This window comes from Solea solea, chromosome 8 (assembly GCF_958295425.1).
Source record: "Solea solea chromosome 8, fSolSol10.1, whole genome shotgun sequence".
Classification (NCBI taxonomy): Eukaryota; Metazoa; Chordata; class Actinopteri; order Pleuronectiformes; family Soleidae; genus Solea; species Solea solea.
Window position 1 is genome coordinate 978,406 of NC_081141.1, and position 14,169 is coordinate 992,574.

Consider the following 14,169-nt stretch of genomic DNA (forward strand, 5'->3'; position numbering starts at 1 on the left):
TAAGAAGATATACAGTTTATTGGTTCATGTATATCTTGAAATTGAAAACTGAAAAATAAAATATTCTTAAAAAAAGTAATGCAGGGGCCCCACAGCCCATGGGCCTAGGGTTGCCAACCATTACGTAAAATAAGGCAAGGCAAGATTCTTTGTATAGCGCCATTCTTACACAAGGCAATTCATAGTGTATTACAGAAGCAAGTAAATACATTGGAAACAAAATCAATTAAAAACAATTTAAACATTAAACCCCTCAAGAATCAAGAAGACAAAGAATTTTTTCATCTGTTCTGTGTTTGCCCTCCATGTGAAAATGAAATAAGTCACAGGGCTTACACTCCCACTCCCAAAGTGCTCTTTTACCTGTTCTTCCCATTTCATCTAATCCGTCCCCCTTTAACTCAGAGGTTAACTTAAAACTAATAAAACATTGGAATGTAATTTAAAATCCTTAAACATCATTAAACAAGCAGATGTGAACGTTAAAGTGGTTAAAATTGGCAATATCAGAAAAATATATATATATATATATGTATAAAAAAAATAAGGATTTGTTCCATATTTAAAAGACAAACAACATTTGGATTGAACAGAATGTTATTTTTGACAAGTCAGCCCAAAACCATGACAGAAAAAAATCCAGGTTAGTCCACTAATGAAGTTTGCACAATTGATAAGACGGAAAATAAAACCCTCCTCCTGCTGTCAGGCCCTCTCAGTCTGTCATTCATTACTATCCAGCAGAAAATGGACACTTTTAACTGATTGTCCTATTCGCTGTGAGTCCTGTGTATCGTAGCAACGGAGAAGCAACAAGATGTAAAAGTAAAAATGATTACAATCATTCCTTATTTTATCATGAAGAAGTTGGTGAGCCTACATGGGCCCCTGGGGCTGGGTCCATCCTCGTCCAATAACACAAAGCACAGAAAAAGCAGGTAAAAAGCAAACACGCTCACTTATCTCATAGTAATTATCATTTTTAAATTGTACATTAATAAAATGAAGCTGTGATTTATTTATCACACAATTATCTCATGGAAAGGGCTAATTTACCTACAATATAAGGTGATACAGAAACGGCATTAAAAATGGTCAGAAATGTTACAAAGTACAACTCTGCTCTTGTCAGGATGGTTTGTCACCTTTAAAAATGAGGTCTCCAAAGAAAAAGCTTGGGAAATATAACCCTCGAAGACACAATCCTGTCATCAGTTGGACGGCCCTGGTCGTTCTTCTGGCCTGCCTTCCAGGTGAGTGTAGTATTTGGTCACATTGTCAAGCTCTCCTGAAACATCTAAAAAAATATGTATGTTTCATTACATTACATTACATGTCATTTAGCAGACGCTTTTATCCAAAGCGACTTACAAGAAGTGCATTTAAACATTTGGGTACAAATAAGAGCTAGAAGTAAGTAAGAGCTTCAAGTAAATCAAACTATGAAGTGCTAGTCATAAGTGCGATAAATAGTTTTTTTTTTTTTGTTGTTGTCGTCGTCGTTATCGTCTTAGTCGAGGTAGAGTCGGAAGAAATGTGTTTTTAGTCGGCGGCGGAAGATGTGGAGGCTTTCTGCTGTCCGGATGTCGATGGGGAGCTCGTTCCACCATTTGGGAGCGAGGACAGTGAACAGTCTCAGGTTTCAGGTTGATTTATTAATTTCAGGCAGTAATAAATGTATTGAATTCTCAGTGATCCATGTATAAGAATTGATTGATTTATGCTGTTTTCTACCTGGGAATGAGTCGCTGTCTGTCTTGAGTGCCAGTTCAATAGATTCCATCAGGGTTTCCTCGAGTTTCTTCAGTATTTCCTCCTAATTCACCGTCATAATTAGCCATCATTACTTCATTATCACATACACAGCAACATAATGTGAATGATATGCATCAACTGTTGAGTGTTTTCAGATTGGTCAGAAGAATCAAAGACTACATTAACATGTGCAATGATAATATCACATTTATGACAGTGATGGAGAGTTTTCAGAGCAAGAGGAGCTTTAGCATATTCTACTTGATTAAAGTAAAAACATTTATGTAAATGATTACCTCAAATCATTGATAACAATACATATTACACAAAATGTACAAACCTTCAAAGCATCCAGTTGTGTCAACATGTTCATTTTAGCCATCTCAAACATTGTGTTCCTTGTAGCACGTACATGAGTCCGAATAATCTCCCTCATTTTTAACAGTGAGTCCTTTCCACGAATCTCTTTTGCTTCTGTAATTAAAAAAGTTTCCTCTTTTGTTGTTTGTCAAACTTGTTTCTGTACAATCATGATTAATATAAAGGTGTTTTACTGTCGTCGCAGGTTTTACATGAAATTATCTTGATTACCGTCATAGCATGTTTTCATGTTTGCCTCAATTGTGTCTGTCAGGCTGCTGTAGATCTTCTTCTTACGATCCCGGACGATTTTGTGGAGCTGTAGTTTGAGTTTGTCCTCCTGGAGAGAGAGAGAGAGAGAGAGAGAGAGAGAGAGAGAGAGACAAAGAGAAAGAGAGAGAGAGAGAGAGAGAGAGAACATGAAGTACATGTACATTCACACATGTTTTTGGATTGTGGGAGGAAAGTGGAGAACCCAATGTATGCTCTTCTTTCTGTTCTTCTCTACTTCATTTCCTCATCTTAAAAGACTATTAAAGAAAGTGACAGCATCCAGGGACGGCGTATTTCCAGGACAAAGACATTTTAGCTAAGTAAACTACTGATGACGTGTGTGGTTACTAATACTCCACTGGAGAAACCGTTTTCAGGCTTTACTCCGTAATATTTTACTTATCATTCTTTGCCACTATTTTCTGAAATATACAAAATGTGAAGAGGAGAAATTGTGCTTTTGCTTTACTTTAAGCAGATGCAAATTGTATTTGGCAATGCTCAGTTTCCCTTGTGTCCCCTCTGGCAGCCATGTTTTCAGTGAGCACATGTTCATCACTTCAAAAACCCAAACTATCTCTTTAACAATTGGGTTCATCATGCAGTACAGCCGTGAGGTCACTGTGCACTGAAGTCAATGTTTTATCGCCAACCTACACACACATTCACAATAGTTTACCTCTGTCTTGAGAAAAGTGAGTTGCAGTTTGACGTCATCGTGCTTTTGAATCAGCGTCTCTGTGTTCAGTGAAAACTCTTTGATGACATTCTTGAAAGGTCCAGAGTTGCTTTCATTTCTGAAAAATATCAAATGCTTTTGGTATGAACGTACATAACCGTGGACTTTCTTACGTCCTCATTAAGTAACAACTCACGGGAAGGTCTTCTTGAATTCTGCATCAATGCTGTCAGTCAGATGTGAACTTAACTTCTCATTCAAGTTTTTAGGTTTCCCTTTCTTTGATTTGTAGGCACCATTGTTCTGAACTACATACTTCAGTATCTTGTGAAAGCTGCTACCCGATGTCCTTGCCTGGGACAAAACAAACAGAGTGCAATTAAAATCAATCAAGTGCAAAAAAAAAGATTATATTAGTTAAAATATATAATTGGGACACCGGTACATACAGGCTCTAAAATGGACTTCATTGTTTTGTCACATAAACGTAGTGATTCTTCAAGGCCCTCTGCAAGGTGTGATTCAAAAGCTGAATGAGCCTCTTCCACAGACTTTTTGACTTTGTCAAGTTCATCTCTCATCTTCTCTTCAAGCTCCTTACACACTTCTGCTTTTTTACCAGCCTGAAAGTGGAAAAAAATAAAAGAAATGAATTAGTAAATCAATCCATTTGGTCCAATGAAGAATGTTTATTGCAGTATCGCTAGGGCAACAAATAGAGGCTTTTAAAGATGAATGTCTATTAAAACTGGGTCATCTATGTAATAGACATGTGAAACACAGCAAGTGCCTTTTTGACCGAGAAAGGCAGAAAAATGTCATGTTGGCTCATGAAGATGACCGACAACAATTCCCAGCATGCACTGCGCTCGCTGCCCCGTGAGAGTCTTGCTGTCTCAAGCTTAGAAGCAGACAGGGCTAGTTGTGTAAACACACAAACCCCCACGAGGAATTAAATATGTAATAAAAATAAAAATACAAAACAAAACACTAGTTTTCACTGAAATGCAGGTCTTTTCTCTTACAGTCATATCAGTTTGAAAACTACATTCAATCATTGTGGTTCTCAGTTTACTCTGCAGAGCAAGAGCCGGGTTAGCATAAGTGTTAGCAAAGATGGCGGACACTGTTTACATTCTGGGACTGAAGTCTCGTCCCCCTAGAGGTGAGTCTAAAAAGTTCAGACCTTGAACCTTGACTCAGCGTAGGGCAAAAATTGGAAAGGGAAAAAGATTGTGAAAAACTGAGGGAGGGAAGCACAATTTATAAAAAAAAATACTACTGCTATTCTAGCAATACAAAGCCACATGCAAATCAGTGAAGTATTCCTTTATTATGCTCATCATATGTCAACAATATTTCAACAAATAAGATCAAAAGTGTCTTTGAAACAAATTACAGACGATAGGTTTACTTCAGTTATGCAGCCTGTAACAATTTACCACACTTTAACTGCTATGCAGCAAGGTCCACAGACATGATTAAGATGTGTTTTTTTTATATTAATGGCATATAAAATGATCAATGACATAAAGATAACTCTTACCACTTCCATGCATCTGGTTCCTTGAATCAGAGACAAAATCCCACGAGCTCCAGACACATAGTTTAATGTCTCTGAGTGAGAGTCGTTCAGGTCTTTCAAAATATTCTGCAATCGCGGAATTTCTGTCAAAGAAATATGCTATCATTTGAAATACTTATACATAATATGTAATGTATACCACACTCAACATTTCACACAAACATCTGTTATGGAGAAATCTCTACTTACCGGTTTCATCTCGCTCAAGATATTTAGTCTTCAGAAACTCTTTGGAGCTCACTGTGAACACTTTGAAACAGTCATCACTGAAGTGTTTCTGGGGGAAAGGCCTGTGATTTTAGCAGGTTTCTAGTTGTAGTCTTTGTTTCAGATTTTCTCTGTTTTTAATGTAACGCACCTTAATTTCGTTTTCCTTGCTGAATTGTTTCATCACTCCACGTTTGGCTTTTTCGTTTCGTTCAAGCACACGATTACGAACTTCATCTCGTGACCTGCAAGAGATTTCAACCTGCAACTCAGTCTTCCTGGAACACTGAAACATCTGAAGTTTGGAGAAGAGTCTAGACATACAATCCTACTTAACAGAAAAAAACATGTCTTTGTTTCTTTAAATAATCTCACATCCCACAGTTCATGATTGTAGGTAAGCGTTGGAACGTAGGTGGACCGGTAAATCACTACAACAGACCAGTACAGTGTCTACATCACTGCAGGTGTTGTCTCAATGTAAGGGAACATCTCAGTGAAGCTTTGTGACCATCTGTTGTACACACTAGGTTCTATCTGCAAAGTAGTTTCAGAACCACGATATTATTGCTGTAACACTGACTTTCATTCATCATCACCGATCCCCAACATCTCTTAGTCTGATCAACATCAGCCCAGGATCAACAGAATGAAATGTTTTAGACAGATCATGGATTCATAAATCAAATCTTTCAGTACTTACTTAAAATCTGAATCATTAATTTGATCAGACTTGGTGCAAATGAAGTGAATGTGCTGACACTCGCCACCATTTCCCATAAGGCTGCTGGCATTTTCCAGGATCTCCCAAGATTCTTTCTCTGCTGTTGCTCGAGTAGTTTCAGTCACAATCCACACAGTGGAACAGTTTCCAACAATCTGCAGATGCATTACAGTCAATAAAAATACTGTTTCTAAACGAGATATATATAATAAACAGAACTGAAAGTAAACAGCGTACCTCTTTCCACATTTTATCTCTGCTTTTGTTACGATCCCCAGTTCCCGGAAGGTCCACAATTGTGACATGCTGAAGGAGGTCATTTCCAGGAACCCTGAGAGTCACACACTTCACTAACGGCCAATACTGTCTCTTTACTTCTTTACACTTTTCCACGTTGGAGTAATTTCTTGTGTATTTGACACATTTTTCTGCAAGTTCTTTAGCCTGTGATCAAAAATAAAATAAGGTTAAATTACACGATCTGTTCATACATGTATTCAAAGAGTTTTACTAACTGCAGAAAATAAGTACAAGTCTCAACTGAACTTAGTAAAAGTAACAGAGTAAATGAAAAGAAGTGATTTTGAGTAATAACAAACAATTGTGAAGTATAGATTTCACAGTTGACCACCATTATATATTATTATATGATGTATATTATATATATTATATTAATCTTTAGTGGATTCACATGGGTATCATCACAAATGTTAGTGTAAAAAAGAGGTTTTACTAACCGAGTCACATTTGATAATCTTCTTCCTTGACTGGAGAAATTCTGGAATTTCTTTGAAATATTTGTTGTCCATGCCGTTAGAGATTTCTTTCCAATCTTGTTCATACAGTGCTGAAATCTTTTCCTTAGTGGCACTATAATCATCATCATGCTCATCAAGAACATTTTCCATAGACCACAGTTCATCTTTCCACTCCTAAAATAAATGAAATTATTTGGAACAAATGAGTTGTGAAATGACATGTGATATCTGATGGTGAAAATGAAAAAGAGAAGAAGAACATACTCACCTCTGGCGTAATGAACTCAATGTGTGCCTCATATCTTTGTGTGTCCATGTTAGCCTCCAGTTTTATCATGACTGAGGTACATGCATCGACATCCCCAGACGGCAGAAGTTCCTTCTCCTCAATGACGGCATTTATCAAAGAGCTCTTTCCAGCTCCCGTTTTCCCAAAGACACCAACTAGTTCCCTTTTTTCTGTCATCAAATCTTTGATTTTATCTCTGTTGTACAAAATGTAAATATAGGTTAGGCTGACCATGGATTTAAAGAGTGGGATTTAGTCAGAACAGCAGAAAACAATTCATACAATCAGGTGATTGTACACTTAAAACTAAGTATACAGTAATTACTCTGCTTCAAGTTCGACGGAGCCCCTAGAGCAGGGGTCTCAAACTCAAATGACCTGTGGGCCACTGACGGTCTCGTCTGGTCAGTCGGGGACCAGTCAAGTAAAAAAAAAAAAAAAGCCCAACTTTTTTGGGAAAAGCAACAGTTGTGGTGGACATTATGAGCTCATATCAATTTTTTATTTTATTTTATGTATGCTATTGCCTCGTGTGAGCTTTTCTGTCTTTTATCCATTATTCTGTACTTTGTACACTTTGGTCCACTGTGTTTGTTTTTAAGTGCTTTACATATAAAGTTGGATTGGATCATTTCAAAATATAAGTGGTTGTTTTAATATGCAACAATAAAAAAAACATATTTATGATGCAAAATTAATCTATTCATTTAAAAATAAAAACATATAGAAATGACTCGTTACAACTTGATATTGTTTGGAGGGCCACATGAAATCGATTGGAGGGCCACATGTGGCCCCCGGGCTTATATATAAACTCAGCGGTAGAGCGGGTCTTGTTTCAACTGGAGGTTTGAGGGTTGGATTCCAGGCTCAACTAGTCTACATGCCAATGTGTCCCTGTGAAGACAATGTAACCCCATGTTTTATTTCTATTTCAGTGGTGTCCAAACTTTTTTTTAAAGGGCCAGATTCAATAATGTGAAGATTTCTGGGGGCCAATGGCCTCTCAGACCTTCTTCTAACAGTAAATGTTACAAATGAACTGTTTTATAATAATTTAATTTTCATTGTCACAATTATAATATTTAAATGGCAATGTAAGCAAATCTAAGTGATTTGCTTACAGTGAAAAATCTGCCTTTCGTTCACGTTTGGAGTCAAGTAACGTAATAGACCCAGAGGTGGGTATTGAACATGGGACAGGGTTTTAAAGAACAAGCCCTGACCGGCTGACCTAAAAGGGACTGAAGCTGACTTCCTGTCTAAGTCCCTAATAGGCTATAAATCAAAGACATTTAAAAAACTTATTGCGAGGCATCTCAAAACTGCCCCCCAAAAAAACAATCTCACTATGTCCCTTGAGGGGCGTGGTAAAGTTCTACCAAATGGAAATAATTTCCCAAAGTTTTACACACTGGAGCTTAAGTGTATTGTGTTACTCTTACTTTTCTTCATACAGAAAACATAATACTTACTTCAGGAAAGCGTTGAGCCTTGTGTTGTCTTTATTTTGTAGTTTCTCGGTGACAAAATCCATTGTGCGTCTCACACCAGCCCGTATGACGCTTTCTATCAGAGTGAAAATAAAGAGCTGTTGGAATGGAATAATGATAAACTCTGAGATTACAGCCACTGAGCTAAAACATCACATGTTATTAATGCTCATATGTAGCTTTGGTACAGGTAGTACATGGTTGACTGCTCTGATTGGACACTGGCCTACTATTAAAAAAGGATTTTCTGTGGCCAATATAAAGAAAACAATACTGGACAATGACATTTTGACATTTGTGGGTTGCTATTGCGGAGAGTGGTAGCATGAATAACTGAAAATGAATCTGGTGAAATGACACATTGACGTTTCCTGGGCGTCTCCTCCTTAGGATCCAGCAGTCTCTTCCCTTATTGAAGAGAAAAGTTTGCTGCAGTAGTCTCTCCCAACAATAAATCTTTGACACATTACAGACGTTTAATCAAAGCAAAACTATTACTGCCTTGAAAACACAAACTAAACCTTCATATGAGGTCATATATCATATAAGATATACAGATATTTCACCTGGGTCATCTCTGTCTCTGGTGGATGGAACCTGAGGATGAACATGATGTTACTTGACTGTTAGATCAAAAAACATATCATACACATCATATGTTGTTTAACAGAACAAACTCATGAACACATGAAGTCATGCCATGAATCAGAAAAGACCAAACAAGTGATCAGTGTTGATTTGCCTCAGTGAACAACAGTTAAATCATCGTGTGCACAGATTTATGCACCAAAAGCATATGAATGGAGAATTAGGGAACATTTGCTAATTTCAAGCCTCTGCGATTCAGTGATATCTTTATATGAGAAGAATCAGGTGTTTAGACTGTAGATGGAGCATACAGCCATGTCAAAACCTGAGCAGGCATTAAATAGAATCTCTCTCTCCACAATTAATGGCTCAGATGACTATTATATACTACATGTGGCGAGATGACTGTATTCATTTGTCTACAACTTACTGGAGGAGGAAAATCAACCTTTTCCAGAGTTGATGGTGGAGGAGTCTGTGTTGCCTGGAGACAACAGAAGATACTTATCCGTAACAGTAAAGACGTTCTTATAGAAAAATATCTATGAGTGTATTCACATTAATATTGTCAACCAGAAAACACTTAATAATTCACAGTAAAGACATTTTTATAAAGAAATTAAAAATATCTATGAGTGTATTGACATTGACATTGTCAACCAGGTCAGCACAGTATCCCCATGGTGCCAGACTCCAGATCAGCACACCCTAGGGCTCCATCAGGGCACCATAGAGGGCACCATCCCACCCCAGAGAGCCAGAGGGACAACCTTCCAGCACACATAAACCCAGCCCCCAACTGCCACCCACAATGTGGCGGTGGCGTGGCCGATGCCAACAGCCAACCACCCGACACTCCCCACGGGCTTTTGGGTATTTACCTGTCTGCAATCTTCTGGAGGCGGAGCAGCAACCACTTCCTGATTTGATGATGGATGTTGTGTTTCCTGTAGACAGCAGAAAACCTTTACTACATGTACTACCTACATATGTATTAGCATTGATTGTAATTTGATGTTGTCATTTACATCACCATGTGTCAGTAAACAAGGGAAAAAAGCAGTAATCGTGCACAGCTGTGTGTCAGAAGTTACTAATGACAAACATCATTAAAGTACAGACTTGCCTTCCACAACTTATGTTTATCCTTGAAGATCAACCTCGGTCCTCCTTTTGGGATCAACTGATCAATTAATCGATCATCAAGAAGGTGAAAACTTTGCTCATTTATTTCTTCATCTGTAATTAAGAAATATTTAATTAAATCACAGTCATGAAAAAATAAGTTTTAATTTTTGTTTATATGCTCCTGGTCTCTTTCTTCTGTCCCTCCTCTTCTTTGTCCCCCATTTTTCCTTTCACCCCAACCGGTCTAGGCAGATGGCTGTGAGTCTGGTTCTGTCAGAGATTTCTTCTTCTGTTAAAAGGAAGATTTTTCTCTCCACTGATGTGTTTGCTCATTGTGTGAATTGTTGGGTTTCTCTGCTCTCCATGATGTTGTCTGTGTACAGTGCCTAAAGATAATGTATGTTATGATTTGGCGCTATACAAATAAAATTGAATTGAATTGAATTAAATGATTGTGTCAGGTGAATGCATATTTATTTTTTCCTGTTGAGATAATTCTTTACTTTCCAAGCTTCCAGGTATCCTGTGCTCATAGCCCTTTTTTTCCAAAACACAAATTAATTGCATTGTCCTTTGAGTTCAAATGTTGCTTCTTATTTTAAGTTATTTTAGACTTAGTGATGCAAACAACACTAGGATGGGTTAGTGAACACTTTTCTCTCAATGTTATGTCTGCGATGCACAGCAGACCAAAGCTGCAGCAGTGTCACTTCTGTATGAGTAGATATTCATCTGTTTATTTTACATTTTATCTGTACCTCACAAAGAAACATACTTTACCTTCAAAATTAGGTATCCACTTGCTGAGTCCCCATTCTTGTAATTTATTTTTAACAAAAGTGTCCATGTCCCACAGCAGAAACTGAATGGTAGATAAATTGGTTTATTTAGTCATGAAGTCATACATGATGGACACTAGTGAAAAATAAAACCAGTCAAAGGTATGCTCACCTAAATCCAATCCAACTGTGTAAATCACTTTAATACAACCACAGTGGACCAAAGTACAGAATAATAAATAAACGACAGAATAAAGAAAAGACATAAAAGCTTACACGAAACATAAAAAAAATAGCGTCAAAGGAGAAGATTTGAAAACAGAAATTTCTGATGTGCACGGGGAGATCATTCCACTGTTAAGGAGTCATAACAGCGAAAGCACGGTCCCCTCTGAGGGCCATCCAGGCCTTTATGTCGTCAAGACACCTAAGCAACGGTTGGATGGATATGTGTTTTTTTCTTTTAGGAGGCACATGAATCTGACAATCGTCTGAATAACCGTGGAATAAAATGCTGGGTCGCCTAAGTATTGAGTCAGGTGGAAGCAGATAGAAAGAGAAGAGGGCCTGAAACTGAGCCCTGAGGGACTCAACACAAGGGAGGAGCAGAGGTGGATACAGAGTCATCAATGCCCAGTAGCTAAAAAGATTTATAAATTCTTTAAAGAGCTGATTCTGCACTGTGCAGAGTTTTAAAATTAGATTGGAAAACCCTGAGTAAGTTATGCTCTTCCAGAAAGGCAAATAACTGACTGTAAACTATGTTCTTGAGGATTTTATAAGGCAGAAAATAAAAGAAATAAAAGGCAGCTTGGAGACACGCCTATAATCAGTGAGAACTGCGTGATCAAGACCTGTTTTGTTTCATAACAGGTTGCACGACTGCATTTTTTTTAAATATTCAGGGACCACACCTGAGCACAGATTGCTATTAATAACTGCAAGTACAGATGGGCCTACAGTGGGGAAAACTTCCTTGCATGTTCTGCATGGGTTCTGTTCCGGGTCCTCTGGTTTTCTCCCACACTTTAAAAACATGCAGAGGTTAACTGAACACTCTAAATTGCCCATAGGCCCATAGGTGTGAGAGTATATGGTCTATGTGATGGACCTGCGACCGGTCCAGGGTGTGCCCAGTGGACGATGGATGGTTTTCGTTACCTACAATTCAGTCTTCACAAAGGTATTCTGTAGGCTGTAGTGTTAAACACTAGCTTTACAAATGTGCTGATTTCATTGACTCAGATCAGTGACCGCTTGTCTTGTCTTCTGTCTGTCTGTCCTATTGTGTTCAAAACTTGTTTTTGAAGTGTGGTTGTTTGAGGTGCTGACCATATGACCAGAAGTTAGCCCCTTAACAGAAGACTCACCCAGTATAATCTGCACAAGCTTGACTTTAACATATCTTTAACATATAGGTATATAGTATATTTTTCATCACATCACACAGGAGTTGTTAATCCACCTCTGCCTCCATCAGGAAGTTCAAAATGAAATTTTACATTTGTCATTGGTGGTGCATGCATTAGCAATGTCAGCACTGAACCACACCTCAAAAATCTATTTGATAATGTACAGTAATAAATATACATTATAAATGTGTATGTCACCTCTAAATTGTGTTTTTCAACAACAGCTTAGTTAAAGAAATAATCATTTTAAGGAAGGACTATGCAATTGTATGTATCAAAACTGATCACTGTACCACTGCATCCTCCCACAACTCTAAATTCTTTCAGTTTTGTAACAAAGTAAAGAAATCCAACACCCAATTATCAAAAGGTTTTGAAGAAGAAATTAATTATAAAATCAAGAAAGAATGTTGTAAAATCCCGACATATTTAATGGGTATATACACATACATATATGTGTGTGTGTGTGTATATACATAAAACATCCAATGACTTTTCATTGTTTCATACAGCATATTATAGCACAAAAGACTTCTGCATGTTATCCTGTTTTAATTTAGTTTCTCCCTGTTAAATTTACTCTTGAATTAAATGTATTCAATTTGCCATACTCACATTCTGTTGCTTCCTCTTTGACGGACAAACAATACCACAGTGCAGTGCTCAATCTGAGCCTTTTCTTTTAAGTCTCCACCTCTCACTAGTTTCACAGTATTTTTTCATAAGAGTTAGATTGTGCAATATTGCAGAACAGGTTCTGAGGCTACATCAACATGTTATGTATGTGTCCAGATGAGTCAGAAAATATTTCTCACAAAACATAAAAACAATAATGATAATTATTATAATGACATAAGATTACATTACACGTCATTGAGCAGACACTTTTATCCAAAGCGACGAACAATAAGTGCATTTCAACATTTGTTTACAAATAAGAGGACAATAGACTGGTGGAGGCTACAGTGAGAAATGACCCTGCCACTGAAAATGGGCAAATGAACACTCAAAAATGTGCCCAATAAATTGTGCCAATAAAGGCATTGCCAATATAATAGAACAAGCATGGATATGGACTATGAGTATTTTTATGATCAGATGAATGAGGTACCTTTCATCGACAGATGGGGGCAATGGACTGAGTTACGTGGCTTACATGTTCTCCAAGGAAAGACTGTAGGAGGTTGGGATTATGGAGACTTTGACGTACCGAACACATCCCAGCGCCTCGGAGGGCTCAGTTTACTTTCAATGGTTCTCATTTTGGGAGGAAGAACAGGCCAGACTCAAAATCAGTAATATGAACAGGCAGGTCATTGTCAAACAGATTTTGGAAGAAGGAAAATATTGATTGTGGGATGAAAGTTTTACTTAAATGTGATGCTAATGGTGAAAGCAGAGTTTTAAAATTAGATTGGAAAACCCTGAGTAAGTTATGCTCTTCCAGAAAGGCAAATAACTGACTGTAAACTATGTTCTTGAGGATTTTATAAGGCAGAAAATAAAAGAAATAAAAGGCAGCTTGGAGACACGCCTATAATCAGTGAGAACTGCGTGATCAAGACCTGTTTTGTTTCATAACAGGTTGCACGACTGCATTTTTTTTAAATATTCAGGGACCACACCTGAGCACAGATTGCTATTAATAACTGCAAGTACAGATGGGCCTACAGTGGGGAAAACTTCCTTGCATGTTCTGCATGGGTTCTGTTCCGGGTCCTCTGGTTTTCTCCCACACTTTAAAAACATGCAGAGGTTAACTGAACACTCTAAATTGCCCATAGGCCCATAGGTGTGAGAGTATATGGTCTATGTGATGGACCTGCGACCGGTCCAGGGTGTGCCCAGTGGACGATGGATGGTTTTCGTTACCTACAATTCAGTCTTCACAAAGGTATTCTGTAGGCTGTAGTGTTAAACACTAGCTTTACAAATGTGCTGATTTCATTGACTCAGATCAGTGACCGCTTGTCTTGTCTTCTGTCTGTCTGTCCTATTGTGTTCAAAACTTGTTTTTGAAGTGTGGTTGTTTGAGGTGCTGACCATATGACCAGAAGTTAGCCCCTTAACAGAAGACTCACCCAGTATAATCTGCACAAGCTTGACTTTAACATATCTTTAACATATAGGTATATAGTA

General features: G+C 37.8%; 1 protein-coding gene across 1 annotated transcript; it reads right to left on the reverse strand.

The window, feature by feature from the left end:
- LOC131463792 (nuclear GTPase SLIP-GC-like) lies at nt 1-8,322 on the reverse strand. Its single transcript, XM_058635829.1, has 16 exons — nt 8,312-8,322; nt 8,106-8,267; nt 6,610-6,826; nt 6,321-6,515; nt 5,821-6,027; nt 5,563-5,738; nt 5,011-5,104; nt 4,842-4,929; nt 4,614-4,735; nt 3,517-3,690; nt 3,264-3,421; nt 3,068-3,185; nt 2,347-2,455; nt 2,096-2,229; nt 1,735-1,816; nt 1-1,297 (listed from the first exon to the last, which is right to left on the reverse strand). The coding sequence occupies exons 1-16, from the start codon at nt 8,320-8,322 to the stop codon at nt 1,212-1,214; spliced, it is 2,133 nt and encodes a 710-aa protein (XP_058491812.1). The 3' UTR covers nt 1-1,211.
- Between the last annotated feature and the right edge of the window lie 5,847 nt (nt 8,323-14,169).